The 19,656-nt window shown below is 39.3% G+C and overlaps 1 protein-coding gene across 7 annotated transcripts in view; it reads left to right on the plus strand.

The window, feature by feature from the left end:
- Positions 1-19,656, plus strand: part of LOC143288544 (uncharacterized) — a 59,196-nt gene that overhangs the window by 24,084 nt on the left and 15,456 nt on the right. For 4 of the 7 annotated variants that reach the window (XM_076597140.1, XM_076597157.1, XM_076597148.1 and 1 more), the window contains exons 10-16: positions 1,252-1,349; positions 1,934-2,063; positions 5,309-5,443; positions 10,699-10,821; positions 14,670-15,977; positions 16,864-16,927; positions 18,425-18,457. In XM_076597140.1, the coding sequence (XP_076453255.1) occupies positions 1,252-1,349; positions 1,934-2,063; positions 5,309-5,443; positions 10,699-10,821; positions 14,670-15,977; positions 16,864-16,927; positions 18,425-18,457 (1,891 nt within the window). Of the gene's footprint in view, positions 1-1,251; positions 1,350-1,933; positions 2,064-5,308; positions 5,444-7,829; positions 8,004-10,698; positions 10,822-14,669; positions 15,978-16,863; positions 16,928-18,424; positions 18,458-19,656 lie in introns of those variants that run through there. The other 3 variants (XR_013056117.1, XM_076597175.1, XM_076597189.1) reach the window with 3 other exon arrangements.

Below are 19,656 nucleotides of genomic sequence, written 5' to 3' on the forward strand. Positions count from 1 at the left end.
TTAGAATTATCTGGATAATTTTTGTTAAATATTATCATAATTCGTATTCGTTGAATATCATTCGATCAACACTAGCTGTATTTTAAGATATTGACCAAACAGTTATTTTTGTCAGTAAGGGGCTTAGTATGTGGTGGTGTCCTACTTTTGTTGAATCAGAACAGGCATGCTTAGCAACACCAAACTGATTCAGAGTTTTGTATGCGCTGAAGGGACTGAATGGATGAAGCAGCCAAACCAGACAGTAGAAAGTTACAGTAGTCAAGGCAAGAGAGAATGAGAGAAACAACAAGTCTAGATGTTGTGTCAGTGGACAGATGTTTCCGAACAGAACTGATGCGCCGCAATTGACAGTAGCAGGATTGACATGTCTGTCTGATAAATTTTTGTATGGACAATGTATTGTCAAGGACAACACTGAGGTTCCTGACTGAACTGGAAAGATGGATGGATGTACTGCCAAGTTTGATTGTGTTAGTTGTGATAGAAGACAGTTTTTGTTTAGTTCCAATGATCATTGCTTCAGTTTTTTCCACATTCAACTGTAACTTATTTAGAGTTATCCAGTTTTGTATGTCCAGGAAGCAGTTGGATGTTTCTTGCAAGAGCGATGACAATTTCAGGGGTATCACTCTTTTTGAGTTGAGTGTCATCAGCATAAGAATGATGACTGACATTATGGCGGTTGATAATTTCAGCGAGAGGAGCAGTGTACAGTGTGAAGAGCACTGGGCCTGAACAGATCCCTGTGGGACTCCATGTTCGATTTTAATGGGTTCAGATTGGACACGATCAACAATGACAGACTGGAATCGATCAGTGAGATAAGATTTGAACCAGTTTAGAACAGTGCTGTTGATACAAAATGTAAAATGAAGACTGGAAAGAATGATTGAATGGTCTATCGTGTCAAAGGCGGCTGACAAGTCGAGAAGAGTGAGAAGGGAAATTTTTCCGGAGTCGGATGCTATCAGTAGATTATTCAGGATGTGGAGGAGAGTGGTTGCGGTGCTGTGGTCAGTGCGATAGGCAGACTGAAATGGGTGGATGAGATTGTTGAAACAAAGGTGGTTGTTGAGAAATGGCATATTGTTACTGAAAAAAAAAAAAAAATGGCAGTTAAAAATCTGGTTGATTACAAGTCTGACAATCATGTCCATTATATTTCTGTCACTATGCACACTGTCCCACTGCAAATCCTTGATTTCTCATCTTTGTATAATTTTGTTGATTTTTTGTTTTGATATTTAGTGGACAGTGAATGGTGAACTGCGGGTTGGCTTTTTCACCAAGAAGCCCATAAATACTGGCGATGAACTCACCTTTGACTACCAGTTTGAATTTTATGGGTAAGTCAGTTTTGGTTTGGTGATAGTTTAAAGCTATCATTTTGCAGTATGTGATGCAATACCTGAATGCAAGTTTTCATTGAAAATCATTTGGGATATTGACTTTTATGTTACTCAGATCGATTTGATCTTCAACAGTAATTTGACAGTAGGAAAAGTCATCTGATGGTTAGAGATTATCCAGTTTTGATTTTGTGATTTGAGGTTGGGGTTATTTTATGAAATTCCTGACATGTATGGTTAAATCAAACATGACAGATGAATCAGTTGTTACAGTCTCCAGTTTGTGATACAGGAACTGAAGATTACCATTTTGTGGCCAAACTCAGTAGCTGTTAGTTTGATTTAAAGGAATATTACTCAGCTACTGGCATTCAATAAAAAAATTTAAAAAATCTTTTCTTTAATCGTAAGAAAGAAACTAAATTTTGTATCTCTCATTTTGAGCCTTGGGAATAACATTCAGACACTTTCATATTAATACGTACTTTTAGTACTTTTTCTGACACAAATGTAAAACATTTTTACCATTGTCATTTGGTGAAGATGTAATAATTTTCTTCAATGCTATTTTAATTTTTCAGAGAGCCCCAGAAATGCTATTGTGGGGCAGACAATTGTCGGGGTTTTATTGGTGGCCAGAAGAACATGCCTGTTGTAAAGAAGAAGAAAGACAAAACGGTGGAGCGTCGCAAAGTGTTTGAAGATGAAATGGTGAGTACACTTATGTTCAAACTGATCAAAACTGTGGTATTGCAATCCTCAAGACTTTGTATGTCCATGCTTGTTTGTTGTGAATTTTAAGGTTTGTACTTATTTGGCCTACAGATGTCGAGAAAGTAAGCATGTATAATCATTCTGTTTCAAACATTCTGTGTCTGTCTATCTGTGTGTGTCTGTGTGTGTGTGTGTGGGTGACTTATTCCTCTTGATTCTGTGGGGAACATAGGGCCGCAACAACACTCCTCCAATGCACCCGGCTCTGGCTGGTCCTCTTCAGTTCGGTCCACGTCATTCCGGCCACCCTTGTCTCTGCCTCAATGCTTCTCCGCCAGGTCTGCTTCGGACGGCCAACTTTCCTTTTCCCCTGTGGGTTCCAATCAAGAGCCTGTCTTGTGATGTTTGTTGCAGGCTTGCGTAGTGTATGGCCTATCCATCCCCATTTCCATTTCTTGATTTACATCTCCAGTGGGGCCTGTTTTGTCATGTTCCAAAGTTCTTCATTGGAGACAACCTCTGGCCATCTGATGTTCAGGATGTTTCTTAGACATCTGTTGGTGAATGTCTGAAGCTTGTGGGTGCTGGTCTTTGTCACTCTCCACGTCTCTGAGCCATAGAGTAGAACCGACTTCACGTTGGTGTTAAAAATCCGGATCTTGTTGCGGATTGAGAGGGCTGTCGATCTCCAGATTGGTCGAAGGGTGTTGAAGGCGTGTCTTGCTTTGTTGATACGGCTCTTGATGTCTTCGTCCGTCCCCCCGTCTTTGCTGACAACACTGCCGAAGTAAGGGTGCGTGTATTGTTGATGTCATTGTTCTGCAATTTCTGCTTTGAATTTTCCAGGAATCTCATTTTAGTTTTGAACTTCTCGCCTTGGTTTTCTTTTTCTTTAAAGAAAAAAAGAAGAAAAAAAAAGGCGGTTTGGGTTGAGGTTCAGGATGTGGGGCTGTTTTCTCTGTCATTGATATGTAAAATACCCCATAGAGAGTGAATGTTCCTTCCAGTCATCATGGTCAACCATAATTCTTGGTAACTTAGACCTGCTTTTTGTACTCTCTTTTCAGTCTGTATTCTTTGTGATGTTCATAGACATACTGTACTGCATGTTGACAAGACTCATCATTGATGGTGGTGTTAATAATGTGAATTTTATGATAATTGGTTGCTGTGGTAATAGTTGTTTATGTATTTTTTTGCCTTGGTCAGCTTCCGTTCAAAGCTGACCTCAAATATGATGACAGGACCACGCAGTTGGGTGACATTATCTACATAGTTGTGTTTCTAAAACTTTTTGACAAGCGGTGCAGATTTCTATGCCACTCTGATCTGATTCATGCGGAGATGTAATGAAACTTTGAAAGGAAGACCAAAGTACAGCCCTGTCACGTGGTTTTTTACCAAATGCAAAATAGATCTCCATAGCATCATTGTTGTCGTCCTCATCTTTGTCATTCACTGTAAATAAAGAAAAATGGTCTCATGTTCTGTTGCTTTGATGCCCTGCTTTAGTAATGGCCTCAGTTTTGATTTGCACTCCTCTTTTATGTCTTTGATGAGTTTGTTCCAAGCTATGGTGTTGTGGAATTCATTGGGGCTTACTTAATAAAGGTACACAGTGGCAGTCTCCACTCCAGAGCAGATGCTGCATCAGTTTTGATTTGACTGTGAGGTAGGAGGCACACCACCATAATGATTTAACATCATATGGTCTCCTCAGTGATGTAATCTGATAGATATTTCTTTGTGGATTGGGAGTGCAACTGCATGAGCTTGGCTATGCTTGTGCGTTGAAAGGAGAGGAGTGGGGTTGTAGTTCGGATGAGTAGTATGAGAGTTCATCCACAATTTTTTCATGGATAGAATATAAAACAGTTTGATTGATACTAATAGTCTTCCAAAACAAAACAAAATTCAGCAGATAAGTGTCATTTGCCTGGCTTCATGGGCAAGAAAGGAATGGTTTTCTACACAAACAGATGGATACATTTCAGTCCATGAAAATCTCACCTGGAATATGCATCCACTTCATGGATCTGCATCTGGAAAGACTCAACACAATCAGACTGAGCAAAGTTCAGGACCGTACCATCTGAATCATCAGAGCCAGCTAGAAAAGCATGTCCACAGTCGCAGTATCACTGCCCTCAAGACCATTAGAGGAAACATAATCTCACTCTTAATTGATTGTAATGGAAAAAAAAACCCAGCAGGACTTCACCCAGTAGTAGAAAGACAGCATCAAAAGTGTTCTGGCAGAGTTGAAAGCTTGAAAGACTGCCCTCAAACTTAGTGTATGTGAAATTCAATAAACACTCAGAGAACAGATTATTGAGGTAGAGTATTGACCACACCAGAAAGAAACAGCACATTAAAAACTTTGCCAGGAATCCCCAAAAGAAAGAACAGCTATAAGACAATGAGGAATAGGTTATCATGAACTGAACATTGCCCCAGATTTGCCTGGAGTTGACAACAGAGAAGAACAAGGTGAACTGATGCCGCTGACCCATGAGACCCTAGATAAAAATATCCTGCAGACTTGTGGCCCCTGTTTATATAGAAAGGTGGAATCCTCAAGTGTTTTTCAGATGGCAGCAGATCAGTATACTGAGCTGTGGTGCACATAACTGGCCCCAGTGATCCTGACAGTCTGAAGGTCTCTGCTTCAGAGCATGCAGAGCTGCAGTAACTCCAGTCAGATACTGTAGGACAACAGAAGGTGCTGCACAAGTTGAGCTCCAGAATGAATCTGGTCTTGAAATGTATTTCAACACTCTGTGGGTGTATGGCAACAAGGTTTCAAACAGACTGTTGGAATAGGGCAGCAAGCTGGGTCACCTAGCTCACCTGGTCTCCTATGCGGTGATAAAAACATCCATATGGAGCAGCTTTCACTTAGCTTTGAAAAGTTGCCTAAATGTTGGCGCACAAGGTTACAGCATAACACAACTTAAATGAAAGCAACAGGTCATCATTGTCAGGCTGCAGAGTTGTTTTTGCTTGTTCCTGTTGTGAATTGCACCTCTTCAGACTGAATATTGCCCACTTAGATGACTGCCCATGTGGCCCTGGTTCAGGAACACATCCTTCAAAGTTACCCCACTTCGGTTCATGAATGGATTCACTGTGGAGGACAACAGACATTGTTATTACACTCTGCCTGACCATATAGTATGGCATGAGCAGCACAGAAGAACCAAAACAACAACTTTATCTCAGAATGTGTTGATTTGTTTCAGCTGGATGAAGACATGCATTATGTGACCAGCTGGAAAGATGGCATGAAGAATAAGGGTCAAGTACTTGAGCTCTGCCGACTTATGGTTCGTGCAGAGAAGGCAGAGCATCGCATGACTCTTCTCAAAATCATGCAGGTTTGTATTGTAGTCATGTGTCTCTGCCATTTCTCTCTTTTGACTACTTCATCATCATCACCTTTGCAGCTTTTGTTTTACTGTTGTTATGGAGAAACATGACACTGGCTAGTTAAACTTTCCTTTTTTTTTTCTTTTCTGTCTCTGGATATTTTGGGAATTCTGAGAGATGGATGTGAGCCTTTCAAGGTTTACATGCCATCATTCAAAGGAGCAAAGGTGTTTTTTTTTGTTTGTTAATGTCTAGTTCAAAACTTATTGTTGTTTGTTGGTGTTGTTGATATACATATATGTGTTAATGTTTAAATTGTTACTATCATTTTGTTGTTTTATGTGCTATACTGTTTTTTTTGTTTTGTTTTTTTGTCAAGTTAGGTTTAACTGCCTTGGATGTAAATTGTATGGAGACAAGAAGAAGAAATGCTTTTATTGCAAACTGGAATCAAGAAGACAAAAAGAAGAAAAGAGTTTACTTTTAAAAAGCCCACAGGGCCTGCAAGAAAAGAAAAAAAATGTGAAAGCACATACAGATTTCCAACAGCAAACATGAAAATAGGGAAACACAAATTAAGCAAACATGACAAAAACCAACGACAACAAATTTACATGATTTCTTCAAGAAATTCACAGAGGAAAACGATGAGATGCTGTAATTAGTGTAAACAAAATAACCAGATGAAAAGATTGATGAAAGAGCTAAGATGAGCAGGGAACAGACAAAAACTTGCTGTGGGGAATGGTGGTGGAGAAAAATAAAACAACTGTAGTCTCATGAAACAGGACCAATTAAGGTTTGTGAGTCAGATACTTATGTCCTGACTCATTCTTGTTTCTCACTTAACGGTAATGAAAGGAGAAAGTGGGAGACATTACAAAGCGAAGACAAATCAAGAAAAGAAACATTGTGTTGTTTTGTGGTAAACCTTACTGTGGAAGAAAAGTATATATCATTAATGCTTCAGTCTTTTGAGGTGAATATAGTTCTCAAAACCAGGATGCTTCTCTGGCGTAGGGACATACAACTTGTAATTTGAATAGTTCCATCTTTAAGAATTTTTTTTTTGTGGGTGCTTAACCTTGAAGTGTGAATTTTAAGAATGATTATTGAAAGAAATAGCAGTGCATAAGATTGGTCGTTTACGCACTGCATGTATTAGATGACTCTGTGTATGTTTTTACTTTTGTACAATTTCTTCCTCTCCATACTTCTGCTTTCGCTACATAGTTATTAATTTCATTACTTTGTCTTGTGGGTTATACTTAGTTTTGTGGCATGGGTAGTCTCTTGGTATGTTTGTCTTCCAATGATATTTTCAAAGACACTTTCTGTGTCTGAAGTTATGGAAATGAGGTCTTGGAAGTAACTAGAATTGATGTTCTGTGACCAGTACAAGTGTGAGTATACTCTGGTGGTGTTATATTATTTGAAATATGATTCTTCAAAATAGATGTTTCTGTGAATTGTGCTTACACATCTGAACAAGTCTGTAACTTGTGCCAAATAATTATCAGATTATTAAAAACAACAACAACAACAAAACAACATAGGAAGGTAGTGAATTAGTGTGCATGACAAGGGTTTTGTTCATGTTGACAGGATATTAAAGTTTGGATGTAAAATTAGGTCCAAGATTTTCAGCTTATCACTTTGTTATATCCCTGTGAGTTTCTTAAGTATTTTTTGTTGACAGCCAGACTGGCACACCCATTTCTTGGCCCAGTCTGAAGAAAAAAAAATCCAGAGTAGTAGTAATTCAAATTAGGTTGTATGTCTGTGTTAGTTGGTGTGTCTGGGTGCATGGGTGGGTATATCTGTTCTGTTACATTGTGCACAATTGAGTTCATTATTTGCTGTCTGTAGTTCTGTATAGTTTGGTGAGGGAGTGTGTGTGATATTACTGTCTGTCCATTTGCTTCCAGCTTGAGTATTGACTTTCTGGGTGCGTGTGTGATTATGATATCCAGTCTCTTAGAAATAACAGTTTTCTTAAAAAAGGCTACAAGATCATTTAGAACTGAGTTCTCAACCAGAATGAAAGACCTTTTTATGCCTCCTCTAATCAAATTTTTTTCTTTCTTCTACTTCCAACTTTCAGACTTTGATTTGAGGTGGCTAAGAATGCTTAGTATTGAATTTGGTACTTGCTGTTAGAATTATAACAACAGACTGTGCATTAGATATATTTTCTTTACTTTTCTTGTATCGGGTAGAAACTTTTTTCTTTTTCATCAGGTAACATTTTTCCAGTTTTGTTTGTTGATAATGAAAGTTGTGTCAAGTAAGACAAAAAGTAAATAGATCAAATAAAAGAGAAAAAAAAGTAGGGAGAGAAATCTGCCGAGCAAACAAAATAGAATTTCTCAGCCCTGTTTCTGACACTACCAGATTATTGACGAGGGAGAAGAGTGACAAGACAAAGGAATCTCCTCTCGCTGCCGTCAAGAGCCAGCATTACCTACCCTCTCAGATCAAAGGACAGACAGAGAGACAGAAGGCAGAGCAGACAGACGCCAGGTCAGGAAGACAGGCAGACAGGCTTCGCCCGCGCTGATGTGCTATCAAGGGTACTGCATTTTGGATATGCTGTTTCATCTGCCTTTAGCGTCATGATCGTGTTTCTGCTGTGACACCTCTATATCAACATTTTGAAAAAAGACTGTTGCCACACACATTAACTTTGGATCATTGAATGAAGTCGACATGGTAGTGGACAAAAATCTGTGTATGCGAAAGAATGAACATGAATCAGAAAAAGAATACTGGCAAATATGGAAAAGATTCATAGGCTCAACCATGATCTGATAACGACAGAAGTTGATATTATTTGAGAACTTTAAAACAGTTCAGTTTCCTTCCCTGACATTTCTTATAATGTTGGAGCATGTATTGATACATGTAATTCATTCAGTGAAGTTTCCAACATAGAAGTTGAAATGCTGGAGCTGATGCTGAGAGGGTAGTCTGTGAGAGAAGTCGTCAATCAATCCTTAGGGATCAGTCAGAAACAACACTGTCAAATTGCCTTTGGGTTTTTCATTGTCAGTAGAAAATAGGTTCTCTTTGTGAGAAAATCAGAACTTGGCTGAGAAATTCTATTTTGAAAGTGAACTCTTGTCCGTTAATTTTTTAAATATTGTTTTCCTTCACAAAATATTGTATACAAATATGCAGTGTTAAGAATAATGTAATCTTCATATAAGTTGAAAATTTTTTTTCTAAGTATGTGAAATTAACTGTTTCACTTACTTTAGTTAGGGCAGCGTCATATTTGTCTGTTGTTTAAAAAAAGCCCCGAAACAAAATCAGTAATATTTTTCCATATACTGTCTTTGAATACTAGTTACTTGTCATTTGAAGCTGGTAATGCTGAAATGTATACAAAGAATTAACAGATCACATTGAAAGCTGCTCTTTAAGCATACTTGATATGATATAATGGCCTGTAACACTTTATAGATTTAACATTTTCTGTAATTTTGGACTAATGAGGCAACATGTTTTTTCCTGTTGATCTTGACCCCAGCGCTTTACACATGAATGCACCAGATTCATGGATAAATGATTAACAGAACAAGTAGGCATTTTATAGCATTTATCACTAAACAGCACAAGCTCCAAAACAATATTTATAAAGGGGGAAAAATGGGTTATATTTGTTTTGTTAGGAAATTAGTTGAAAAGTGGTCAGAGGTCACCATACACAAATAAACAAAAATTTCCCGAATCTTGAAGTCAGTCATTCACAGAGCTTACAGCTGATTTTTTTTTCATTTGTCAACACATAGAGCTGCTTGTGACCAGTTGGTATAATGGTGAAAACAAAAGTGTGTATCCTATGAATTTTTGTTTAAACTGAAGATGATCAATCTTGAAGTTCAGTAAAACACTGGAGGCAAATAATAAACAAGAAAGCTGTTGACATACAGTGGAACTGAAAAGTAGTGCTGCAGCCTTCACCTTGAATGGCAGCATGTCTGAAGAGGCTTGTTAACTTTTTAAAAATGTTTTTATCAGACTGTGTGAGTTCAGATTTCTCAGCTTTCTCATCTGATTTTTCAGTGAGGAATTCTATTTTCATGTTTCTTTTCTTTGTTTTATATTATTACTAACATTACAGATGTTGAAAGTTGGTGACTTAGTTTTTTTCAGCGTAGTTCTGAAGTTACTTTTGAGTTTCACTAGTTCAGACGTAATTTGACTGTGCGAAATACTCATGTGCACCTTATTCTAACATTTTTTTCTTCTTTTTTTTTGTAAAATCTTGGAGTTGCGCCTTGTATTCAGGAACACATTAAAGACTGATAATTACTGTACTCGGAGAAATAAGTGCATTCTTGTGCTGTTTCTGGCCACAGTTTCAAGTTATCATGGTAGATATCATAGGAAGTAATCCCTTCTAGTTTAGGACCTTATTCTTCACTGCTGACTTTCAGAAACCTGTTTTCTTCTTTGAAATGGAGAGTCTGCTTGTGGTTAATTTGCTTTTCTTCTCTCTGTTTCTACCCAGATATGACTGACCATTGTGTGTGTATGTCTGTGTTTGTTGTGAAATATTAAGGTATTGATATAACACACACACACACACACACACACACACAATCTGGTAGGGTTTCATCTTTCATGATCAACATCTGAACATGTGTTCATTCTCAAATCCATGATAAGTCTTTTTCAGTTTCTATAAAAAATGCTTTTGTGTATTATAGAAAAAAGCAATTTATTTGTATTTGGAGAGAGATTGCAGACAAAACCAGTGAAAGAAGGAGTGCTGGAAAAATCTGTTTGCAGTCAAAAGTTTTTCTTGTGACATTAAGTGATGTATTTGGGAAAATAAAAAGAATATGGAGAGTGATTCAGTTTATGTATGATTTTTAAAAAGATTTTAACTCTAGAAGATACTGCACTGAACTGAATAAAACATTGCATTCTAAAATTCACAGTGGATTCATCTCATGCAAATATTTCTTATTGTCAATACATTTGATTGTGTGGAAATCAAAAGTTTCCATCCATCATTTAATCTGTTCTTCATTAGTGTGCTGCTGAATGATTCCCCCCTCTGCCCCCCCCACCCCACCCCCCCGTCCCCCCCCCACACCCCCCCCCTCCTCCCTCCCCAGCTACTTTCTAGAACGTCGTAACAGGCTTCTGTTGCATGCATCTTAAACAGAAAATTGAACATTGTCTGTATGAATGGAAGGGAAACAAACAAAAAAAAGCTTAACGCTTTTACGTGACATGGTGATGTTCACAGGAGACGACAGAAATCAACTGTCTCCGTCTGTTCCTGGGTTATCAAGGATTATCTCTTCTCTGGAGTTGGATGGTGGACATTGACATGGGAGACATTGAAGAAGAACACACTTTGAAGACAACAGTATGTTGGGTTGACTCACAAATTTCACTTCAGTGGTGTATAGTTTGTGTACTATCAGTTCTTAACAATTTATATAATTTTTTTTTTTAAATGAAAGACAATTTTTGTTTATGCTATAACATTTTAACCTTGCTATGTGCAGTATCAACCATCTTCTTGAGAATTAGGTTTACATCTTTAAGCTTTCGTTTATTTTGAAGTGTTTTACAGTACAGAAAATCTAAAGACCAACAAACAAGACAGAATCCCATGAAAATGACAAAATTGGTAGGTAGGACTTGGGATCATTGAATAATTGATGTTTAACCAATGAAAATCTCAGCATTTCTTTTAACTCTTTCATTCCTAGTTTTCTATGAACCATTACTTCCCCTTGTTCCTAGATTCCTTTTACGCATGTATACCCTTCATTCCTGGATTTAGAGAAGAGAAAGAGAGTACGAAGCGGGGTACTTATTTCGGAGACTTACGGCAACGCGGTTCATAACAGTATACTAAGATTGTTATATACCGTTGTGTACAGAATTGATGTGAGAAGGTGTCTGTGACCGTGTTGATTCTATACAGTGACATCTCTGGTGACACTCAGGTGTAAAACAGGTGAGTTTAGGGTAAAACACAACGCATGCAAGTACGTACCATACGCAGGACAGTGTTTTGCTTGCACAGTGTTCACATCATGCAGGTACTCACAGAGTATGCCTCACATGTATCCCAGTGCCACACTGCTGGTCATATCCACAGAAAACTGTCACAATTGTCACTGCAGTTGTCCCTACTAGATCATTGATTTGAAGTTTGTTTACTGTCTAGAAGAGGATGTCTTTCACTACATAAGCAGCTAATGAGCCAGAATCAGAGCATTATTTACACAGTTCTATGCACATACACTATTCACAAACAAAACGTTCTCTATATACATGTGTCATTGTCACAATCACCATGTCACATGTCACACAAAGGTGACACGCGTGTGGTACACCTTGAAGCAGTCGCGCTGGTTGCTGCATAAATACACAGCACACTTTTCACCTTTGATTCTTGTCTTTCATTTTTTGAAAAGGTTGTTGGCATAGCTGACACCAGGGTGTGTGTGGTTGTATTTGTTGTGTCGTGCTGTGCACACCACACAGGTATGGTTGTCACCTTCTCCACGAACAGGCCAGTGATCTGTGCGGTCAAGGCGGGGGTCTGCTGCACTGGTTTCCGTTCTGGGTCAGCCAGGATGGGATTTTTCGACAAAATAATTGCCAATGAGTTGGTGGGCCAGGTCCAGCTTGAAGGAGAGCAGGTCTCGCTTGCTTTGTCTCTGAGGTCTGTGGTCTGTTACCTCCCCCTCAATGACAAAAGCGTTGTATATTGCTGTCTCCATCAGCTTTGTTTCCACCCGTCGATACCACTTCATGGACTTCTTTGACTTGTTTTGACGGGTGTTCTGGTCCAGTCTGTCCACACCATACATGTTGACGGCGTAGGCAGCCACTGATGGGGGGCAAGGAAACTCCGCGACAGTCCCGTCTTTCTGGCGTTGTCTGGCAGTGGCACCTGAGTTGTCATGAGGTGGGTGTGCTGTGGAAAGGTAGTACACCATTCTGTTGTCTTTCCATGATGTTGCTATCATGTCACCACACTGTCGCCATTCAGAAGTGCCACGGGGAATCTGACGTATTTCTGCCTTGGTCTTGACCAGATCACTTGGGTAACCAAGACGGTTGGGTCGAATTGTGCCGCACAGGTACGTCCCCTTGCCCAACAGGTACTTTGCCAGCACAGGTGAGGTGTAAAAATTGTCTGTGAAGACAACGTGGCCAAAGTCATGAATTGGTTTGGTCAGACCAATCACAACACAAGCACTGAGCCCCATCAGTTTGTTCACTTGCTGTCCGTGTTTTCCTGTGTACACCTCCATATTGTAGCAGTATGCTGTCTTGGCATCAGCAAGTACCCACAGCTTGATACCAAACTTCACAGGTTTGTCCCTCATATACTGTTTGAAGCCTAAACGGCCCTTGAATGGTACCATCGCTTCATCGACTGTCACATTTTGGTAAGGAGCAAACTCATTTCTGAAACTGTCCCTGACTTTGTCCAGAATGAAACGAAGTTTGTGGAGTTTGTCACTTCGATCAACAGGTGAGGTAGGATCCACAAAATACACGTATCTCCAAATCTGAAAGAATTGGTCATGACTCATCACACTGCCAAACGGAGTACGGAGAAGAAAGTTTTTTGCACTTGTGCTCCAACAGTGTGTGTCTCTGTCAAGTCGCATAATGTCCTTCATTATCAGCAGTCCATAATAGACCTTGATTTCTTCCAGTGTAATGGGTTTCCACTCACCTTTGTTCTTTTCTGGCTCCTCAGTCCGTTTCTTTGTGGCATTGTTGTTCGTGAAGTTGACAATAGAATGAAACACTTCATCGGAATAAAACAGCTGAAAGTAATCCAGTGCTGTCATCGATGTATCCAGCACGCGAACAGGTCCTGATCGCCGATTGAACGACGTTCTGGTGCTAGGGTCAGGTGCAATCACCAATGTAATTACCGCTCACCCACTCAAACCGTGGCCGCATGTAAAACAAAGGCAGGTTTTCATCATCCAGCTCCTCTCCACTTTCGTCACCCGCTATTTGTGCTTCTATTGCAGCAGCTAACTGTGCTCTCTCCTCTTCATTAAGTTGCAACAGATCGAAAGCATCATCTGGTAAAGCGTTGTAAAATTCATCATCAGAAAACTGGTCTGAATCTGAATTTTCTACACCTTCCATCTTCCGTGTTCGTGTGTTCACTCAGAAATGCCACGTCTGCAGTTGCACACTGGCAGGAATGAAGCAGTGGCCACTTTCCCACGGCCCAGGGAGGGAGAGGGGGGTGTCTGGCATCCATTCCATTCATAAACACTGCCCCACAAGTGCCCCGGTCAAGGATAGATGACGCGTGCTGATGACGCGACTCACGCGAAGTTCAAAGCGCTTACTGCGAGAACCGATTTTCCAGGCGGCAGGAAGGAAAGGAGGAATTTTCTGCTGCACAGTTTACCGGCCTCCAGGAATGAAGGGTATGATTCTAGCAAACCGGAAAACCGTGCTGCCGGAATGAAAGAGTTAAGCAATACAGGCAGATTAATTTGGATGATGATATTTGCTCCATTTCAACTGATTTTTATTTGTTTTTATGTTCAAACTCAAAGGCATGTAAGTTGCTTATCCACAATTTTCTTCAGTATTAGTCAGTGTTTGTGTTATGTTGGACTTTCCCTAGTTTCAACAGATGAAGATTAAGCAATGTATTTAGTTTGATGTTTTAGAGACATTTTCTTTGATATGGTGAGCGACAGTTCATGACGTATGACGTACATCAACAACGCAGTCAAGAGGTTAAGACAACATGTATTTACAGTTACCCATTGGTTAATGTAAAAAAGCAACCCATATTACTGATGGTGTTTTACTGTTTGCAGAATGGCTACATGTTTACTTTCAGACTTACAAGAAAAAGTCACAAACAAAATTTTGGAAAGCCAAGAGTCGTTGAATAATAAGGGTAATGAGCAAACAAGCACTGGTTACTTTTTGATGTAATAATTAAAATGCGCAGGAGTAGGACATATATCACCAGGAATCCATCAGGGGACCTTAATCATTCATTTTCGTTTGTTATGAAATGCAGTGGCAGCATATATATATATATATATATATATATATATATATATATATATATATATATATATATATATATTTGTGTGTGTGTGTGTGTGTGTTTATATATGTATATATATATAACTACAATAGTATTTTCTGGATCAGATCAGATGGAATTACATGTGCATTTTGTTGCTGCCTGTTCAGATCCTGGAGGTGCTGAAGATGTTGCCCATTACCAACAGAACCATTCTGAAGGAAAGCAAGATCATGCAGATTGTGGAGAAGTGGGCCAGTGTTCCCCAGCCCCCGCCCCCCCCTGAAACGGATACAGAAGCAGACTCTAACAGTGAGCCCTTGCCGCTGCCTGTGGCCCCTGACCGCCCTGTGGTGTCCATTCTGGCTCTCCACAAGGACTCCAAAGACCAGAAGGGCGGCAAGAAGCGAGTCACTTTTGCTGATGAGGCAGCTAGCTCTGATAGTGATTTGTCAGACTCCCTCAAAGTTTCCTCCACAAATGAGGATGCAGGAATGGATGCCAAAGTTTGCCAAGCTGATTCAGCTGATGCCAGTGATTCTGGCTTGGAAGCTAAAACTGTTGGGCAGGACGCTGTCAAAGATGCTAATAATGATGAGAATGCCCAGGCATGTGTGGGATCTGAGTCGACAACAGTGTCATTAGTGGAGATTGGTGATAAACCTGCAGAAAGTTTGCAGGTAGACACTGCAGGGAGATCACTTGGCACAGATAACACCAGTGAACAGTTAGATCAAGTTATGACTGACAAAGCTGACACATCAGATTCTGCTCAGACAGAAAGAGCAGATAAATCAGATATCAGTCAGGAAGATACTGCCAATACTTCAGACAGTAAGCAGAATGACAAGTCTGAAGAAAAGACTGAAGAAGAGTCAGCTGTTGTTCGACCAGAAGGTCCTATGACCAGGCACAGAGCCAGCAGACGCCCCTCTGTGGTTCCCAGCCCTAAAACAAAGAAGAGAGGGGGCCGCAGATGCCTCAGTGCAGAAAAAGAGAAAGAAGACAAAGAATCATCTAGTTCAAAAGAGGAAACGGGTAACAATGATGCAAAACTGGAAGAAGATGCCACAGACACTTCCCAGGATTCAGACATTGGTGTTAGCAGTGTTGCAGACAAGACAGAGACACCTCAGGCAGAGAAACCTGTCACAGAGCTGGGTTTTTCAAACCTGTTGAAAGAGGTTGTGGCTTCTGAATCCAAAACTGTGCCAGAGCTGCCAGCAGCTGAGGATAGCAGCGTCAAGCCCATGGAGCTGTCTGAAGAAAGCGCTTCCTTGAGCAGTGAGTCTGATTCTGCCGACTCTGATTTTGCAGCTAGTGTGGGGGTCCCTTCAGCTTTAGCTGAGGGCAAGGAGAGGGAGGATTCAGCAAAGCCCCATGAAGCCACGTACACTGAAGTTTCCGCTGATGCAGAAGAGATGGACGAAATTTCCTCTCTGGCTGCTGGACTTCTGTCTGGGTGGAGTGAACTCAAAGTTAGTATTGTACATATGTTATTTTCTTTTGTGTGAAGGTTTCAAAATTTTTGAGATACTCCTTTACCAACACACACACTCATGCACGCATGTACGCATGCACACATGCAGATGCAGGCTTGCATGCACGTTTATTATGTGCCTTCTCCTATGCAGGGAAACACAGACATATATGGCATATTTCCCTCATGATGTATATCCACATGTAATTTACAGATACTTGTTGTGTCTGTGTACCTGGATGATATTTGTAGAATGTCTGAAGAATATTATCAGAACAGTCACTTGCAGTTTGAAGAGGCCATTCAAATAATAGCTGGAAAAAAAGAAAAATTGAGTTGCTGTTTTTTTCACAGGCTTTTGATCTGTTTTTCATTTTCCTTAACATCAAAATGAGATGCAATTTCATGTATTGAAAACTGGTCCAAATACCATAATGATGATGATGGTAATAGTAATGATGATAATAATGATAGCGCCCTTTCCCTCTTAGAGTTCTGGGTGTTGACAAATAGGAATGAGTTGCAAATTACATGAACATCTCATGACCACTCTCTTTTTTTCTTTCTCCACCCCCCTCCCCTTTACCTACCCCAACTGCTCCAACCCTCCCTTGTCTTTCATTCCTCATACATGCAAAGTGAGTTGGCTTGCATGGGGTGTTATGAAATTAAGAAACTTGAGAGTACAGAGAGGTTTTGAAAAGATGAATTTTTAGTGAAGAGTGAAAGGCAGAGTCCGGTGAATGGATATGATGTGGAAGGTTGTTCCAGAAGTCAGGAGCAGCAAAAAGGAAAGAGCATTCACCATAGGTTCTTGTATTGACACAAGGAATTTTCAGAAGGTAACTGACCCTTTTGTTTCTGGCATGGTTTGCTGTGTGCAGGAGTTGTACAAGATTCCCAAGAAGCAGAGAGCGGAGGAGAGGAAACGGACAGAAAGGGAGTTGGGTGAGTCTTTGTTATGCATTTGTTGACATTCATGTATTTGTTGATGTTGTTTGACAGCATTACGTGTTGATCTGTAACTTCTCAATGTTGCTGTTATACGTCAGTTTCTCCAGTTCATATTCCTGTACTATCAAATCGAATATAACCATTTTGCAAAGGATAGTTTATGAAACTGTCCAGAGACATCACACCTGACCTTGTGGCAGGTGAGCATTAGAGTAGTCGTCAGTCTGTCTCATAAACAAAACTTCGATGAAACAGAAACGGGTAGAACATTGAAGGACAGGGCGGCACAACATAAAACAACTCAGAATAAGAGTTAAGATCAAAACCCAGCAAGCGCCTTATTTAGCTGATTAATATCTTGTGACAGCCCTGGTATGCCTCCGTGGGGATGTGGGGGATCCTTTCAGTATAAATGGCATCCCTGCCTTCTGGAAATTCTGTGCTAGAAATTTTCTCTTTTCTGTCTCTCTCTGTTTCTGTCTTTTTTCTTTCTTCACTGTTGTCTTCTTTTTCTGTCTTCCCAGTCCATTCCCTTTTCTTTTTTTCGAGCAAGCCTTGACACTTTTTTCTCTTTTCCACAGTCTATGATGTACTATCTGTGCTGATTAGGTTGTGAGATGTAAACTCTGGGATGGGCACTAGCTGCCTATTCTGCAATGTTATTTGCCTATATGGCCTTTTTTATGTATTTTTTGTTTGGCTTTGAAGAATTGTTTTTTCCTCTTTTGTCATTTTTTGTAATCTGGGGATGAAAAATTAAGGAGCTACATGGTTGGGATACTGTATCATGTACCATGTGTTGTGTTGTGGGTTTTTTCTAAGTGTTTTTTCTAGTAGATGTGACAGTTTGGTTTGACGCGGTTGAGCACTTGTATGGTTTGACAGTCCTGTTATGGCCCTGTGCAGTCAGCTGGACTAGAAGCAACAAAAACAAACAAACAGCCCTGGTATGGGAGAAGCAGTTAAGCTGTTCAGAAAAGAAAAAGTGTGTGAAAGCTTTCATGCCAAGAAGAATACAAAGGTTTTTCTGCTCAAATGACAGGAACATGTATATATATGGTCTGAAATCTAAAAGGACAACGAACGTTGTAATCTGCCAGGTTGTCAGATTAAAACTTGTCTGTGGTCATAAAGAAGCACTAACTGTGATAATGAATGTTTCTTTGAGTCCAGGAATGAAAAAACTTTCACTTGATAATGTAAAGAAGATGAACAAATTCTCTCTTTTTAATATAATTATGTTATTGTTATGTTGGTTGCTTGTAAAGTATGTTATGTGTAACTTTAATAGTTATATGTAATGTTTTCAGTTTGACCGTTATAAGGTTGATTTGTTTAGTGTTATAAAATATTTTTGTTTCTTATAAAGCTAGGGTAACTATTTGTGTCATGTAAAATGATTTTGTTTCTTACAAAGCTAGAGTAACTATTTGTGTCATGTAAAATGTTTCTGTTTCTCAAGCTGAGGTTAGGTTTTCTTTTTCATACCAGATTCTGCTGATGTGAAGCAGCCAGAGAAAAAAGGTACATGTTAACCTTTTTTTGTGTGTTGCTTCCTTATTTTCAGCAAGCTTAAATGTGTGTGGTGTTTTATTTCATCTCATTTGTTATTATTATTATTTTTTTTTGTGGATGCTTAATAATGCGTGAAGTGTATGCGGCATTGTCATGCTACAATGGAGTATGGACTGTGATAGTGGGTAGTCGCATGCACAGTTTGAGGGGATCAGCTGGAAACTTCTTTATTACTTTTACTCCATCCTCATGGTTTAGGGAGAGAAAGAGTTCAGATTAATTGGCATAGCATATTGACTTTTGTTGTCCTGTACTGGCTAGTTTTTCTGTGGATAGTGAATCCACAAAAATCAAACTACCAAACCATTTTGAACTTCATCTGGCAGATCTCGGAAAAAGAAAAAGTGCAGCTTCTTCGATAGTACAGAGACTTGGTGGCATGTTTTCAGGACAAAAATCTGGAATGGGTTATATTTTTTGGATTGATACATATATTATGCCATCAGAATTAATATGTGATCAAGGACTAGAACTTGTGTGGTTGGAGAACAAGGTTTCTTTAAAACAGTAGGCACAGTACAGATTGTGTCCTACAGGTTGTGCCACAGTGTCTGCTTATTAGTGATAAGTAGTCAACTGGTTAACCTTTGCTGTTTGATGCCTACATTTCTGCGCACAATGCATCAAGGCTATAAATTTATCAGTGAAGAATCCATCCATGTCTTTGCTTATTGTGAAACTCCACACATTTAGATTATTTTGTGGGTGAAATTTAACTAATTACTTGAAGAAATTATTCTCTCAGCCATATATTTTATTTGATTATTTATTATTGTGGTGCTTCTTCATTCTGAATGGCAGAGAAATATTACATGGCTAAGCTATATTCTCTTTAAGTCACTTGTGCTTCTGTGCATTTGTTATATTTTTGTATACTGCTTACTTTCATCTGCTTTTTATGTATAAATTTATCTGTATACATGTGTGTGTCTTGTGTATCTGTGGTGTGTGCATGAATTTGTGTGTGTGTGTGTGTGTGTGTGTGTGTGTGTGTGTTTGCTCGTACGTACAAGCTAACACTTTGTGTACACTTTTTTTTTCATAAGCTGCACAGTAAGATTTTTTTTTTTGTGTTACATTTTTTTTACTGTTTAACACAGCAATAAGTGTTCATTTTTAAAGCAAAGTAGATAAGCAGATATTAGTAG

This window comes from Babylonia areolata, chromosome 1 (assembly GCF_041734735.1).
Source record: "Babylonia areolata isolate BAREFJ2019XMU chromosome 1, ASM4173473v1, whole genome shotgun sequence".
NCBI classification, from domain to species: domain Eukaryota; kingdom Metazoa; phylum Mollusca; class Gastropoda; order Neogastropoda; family Buccinidae; genus Babylonia; species Babylonia areolata.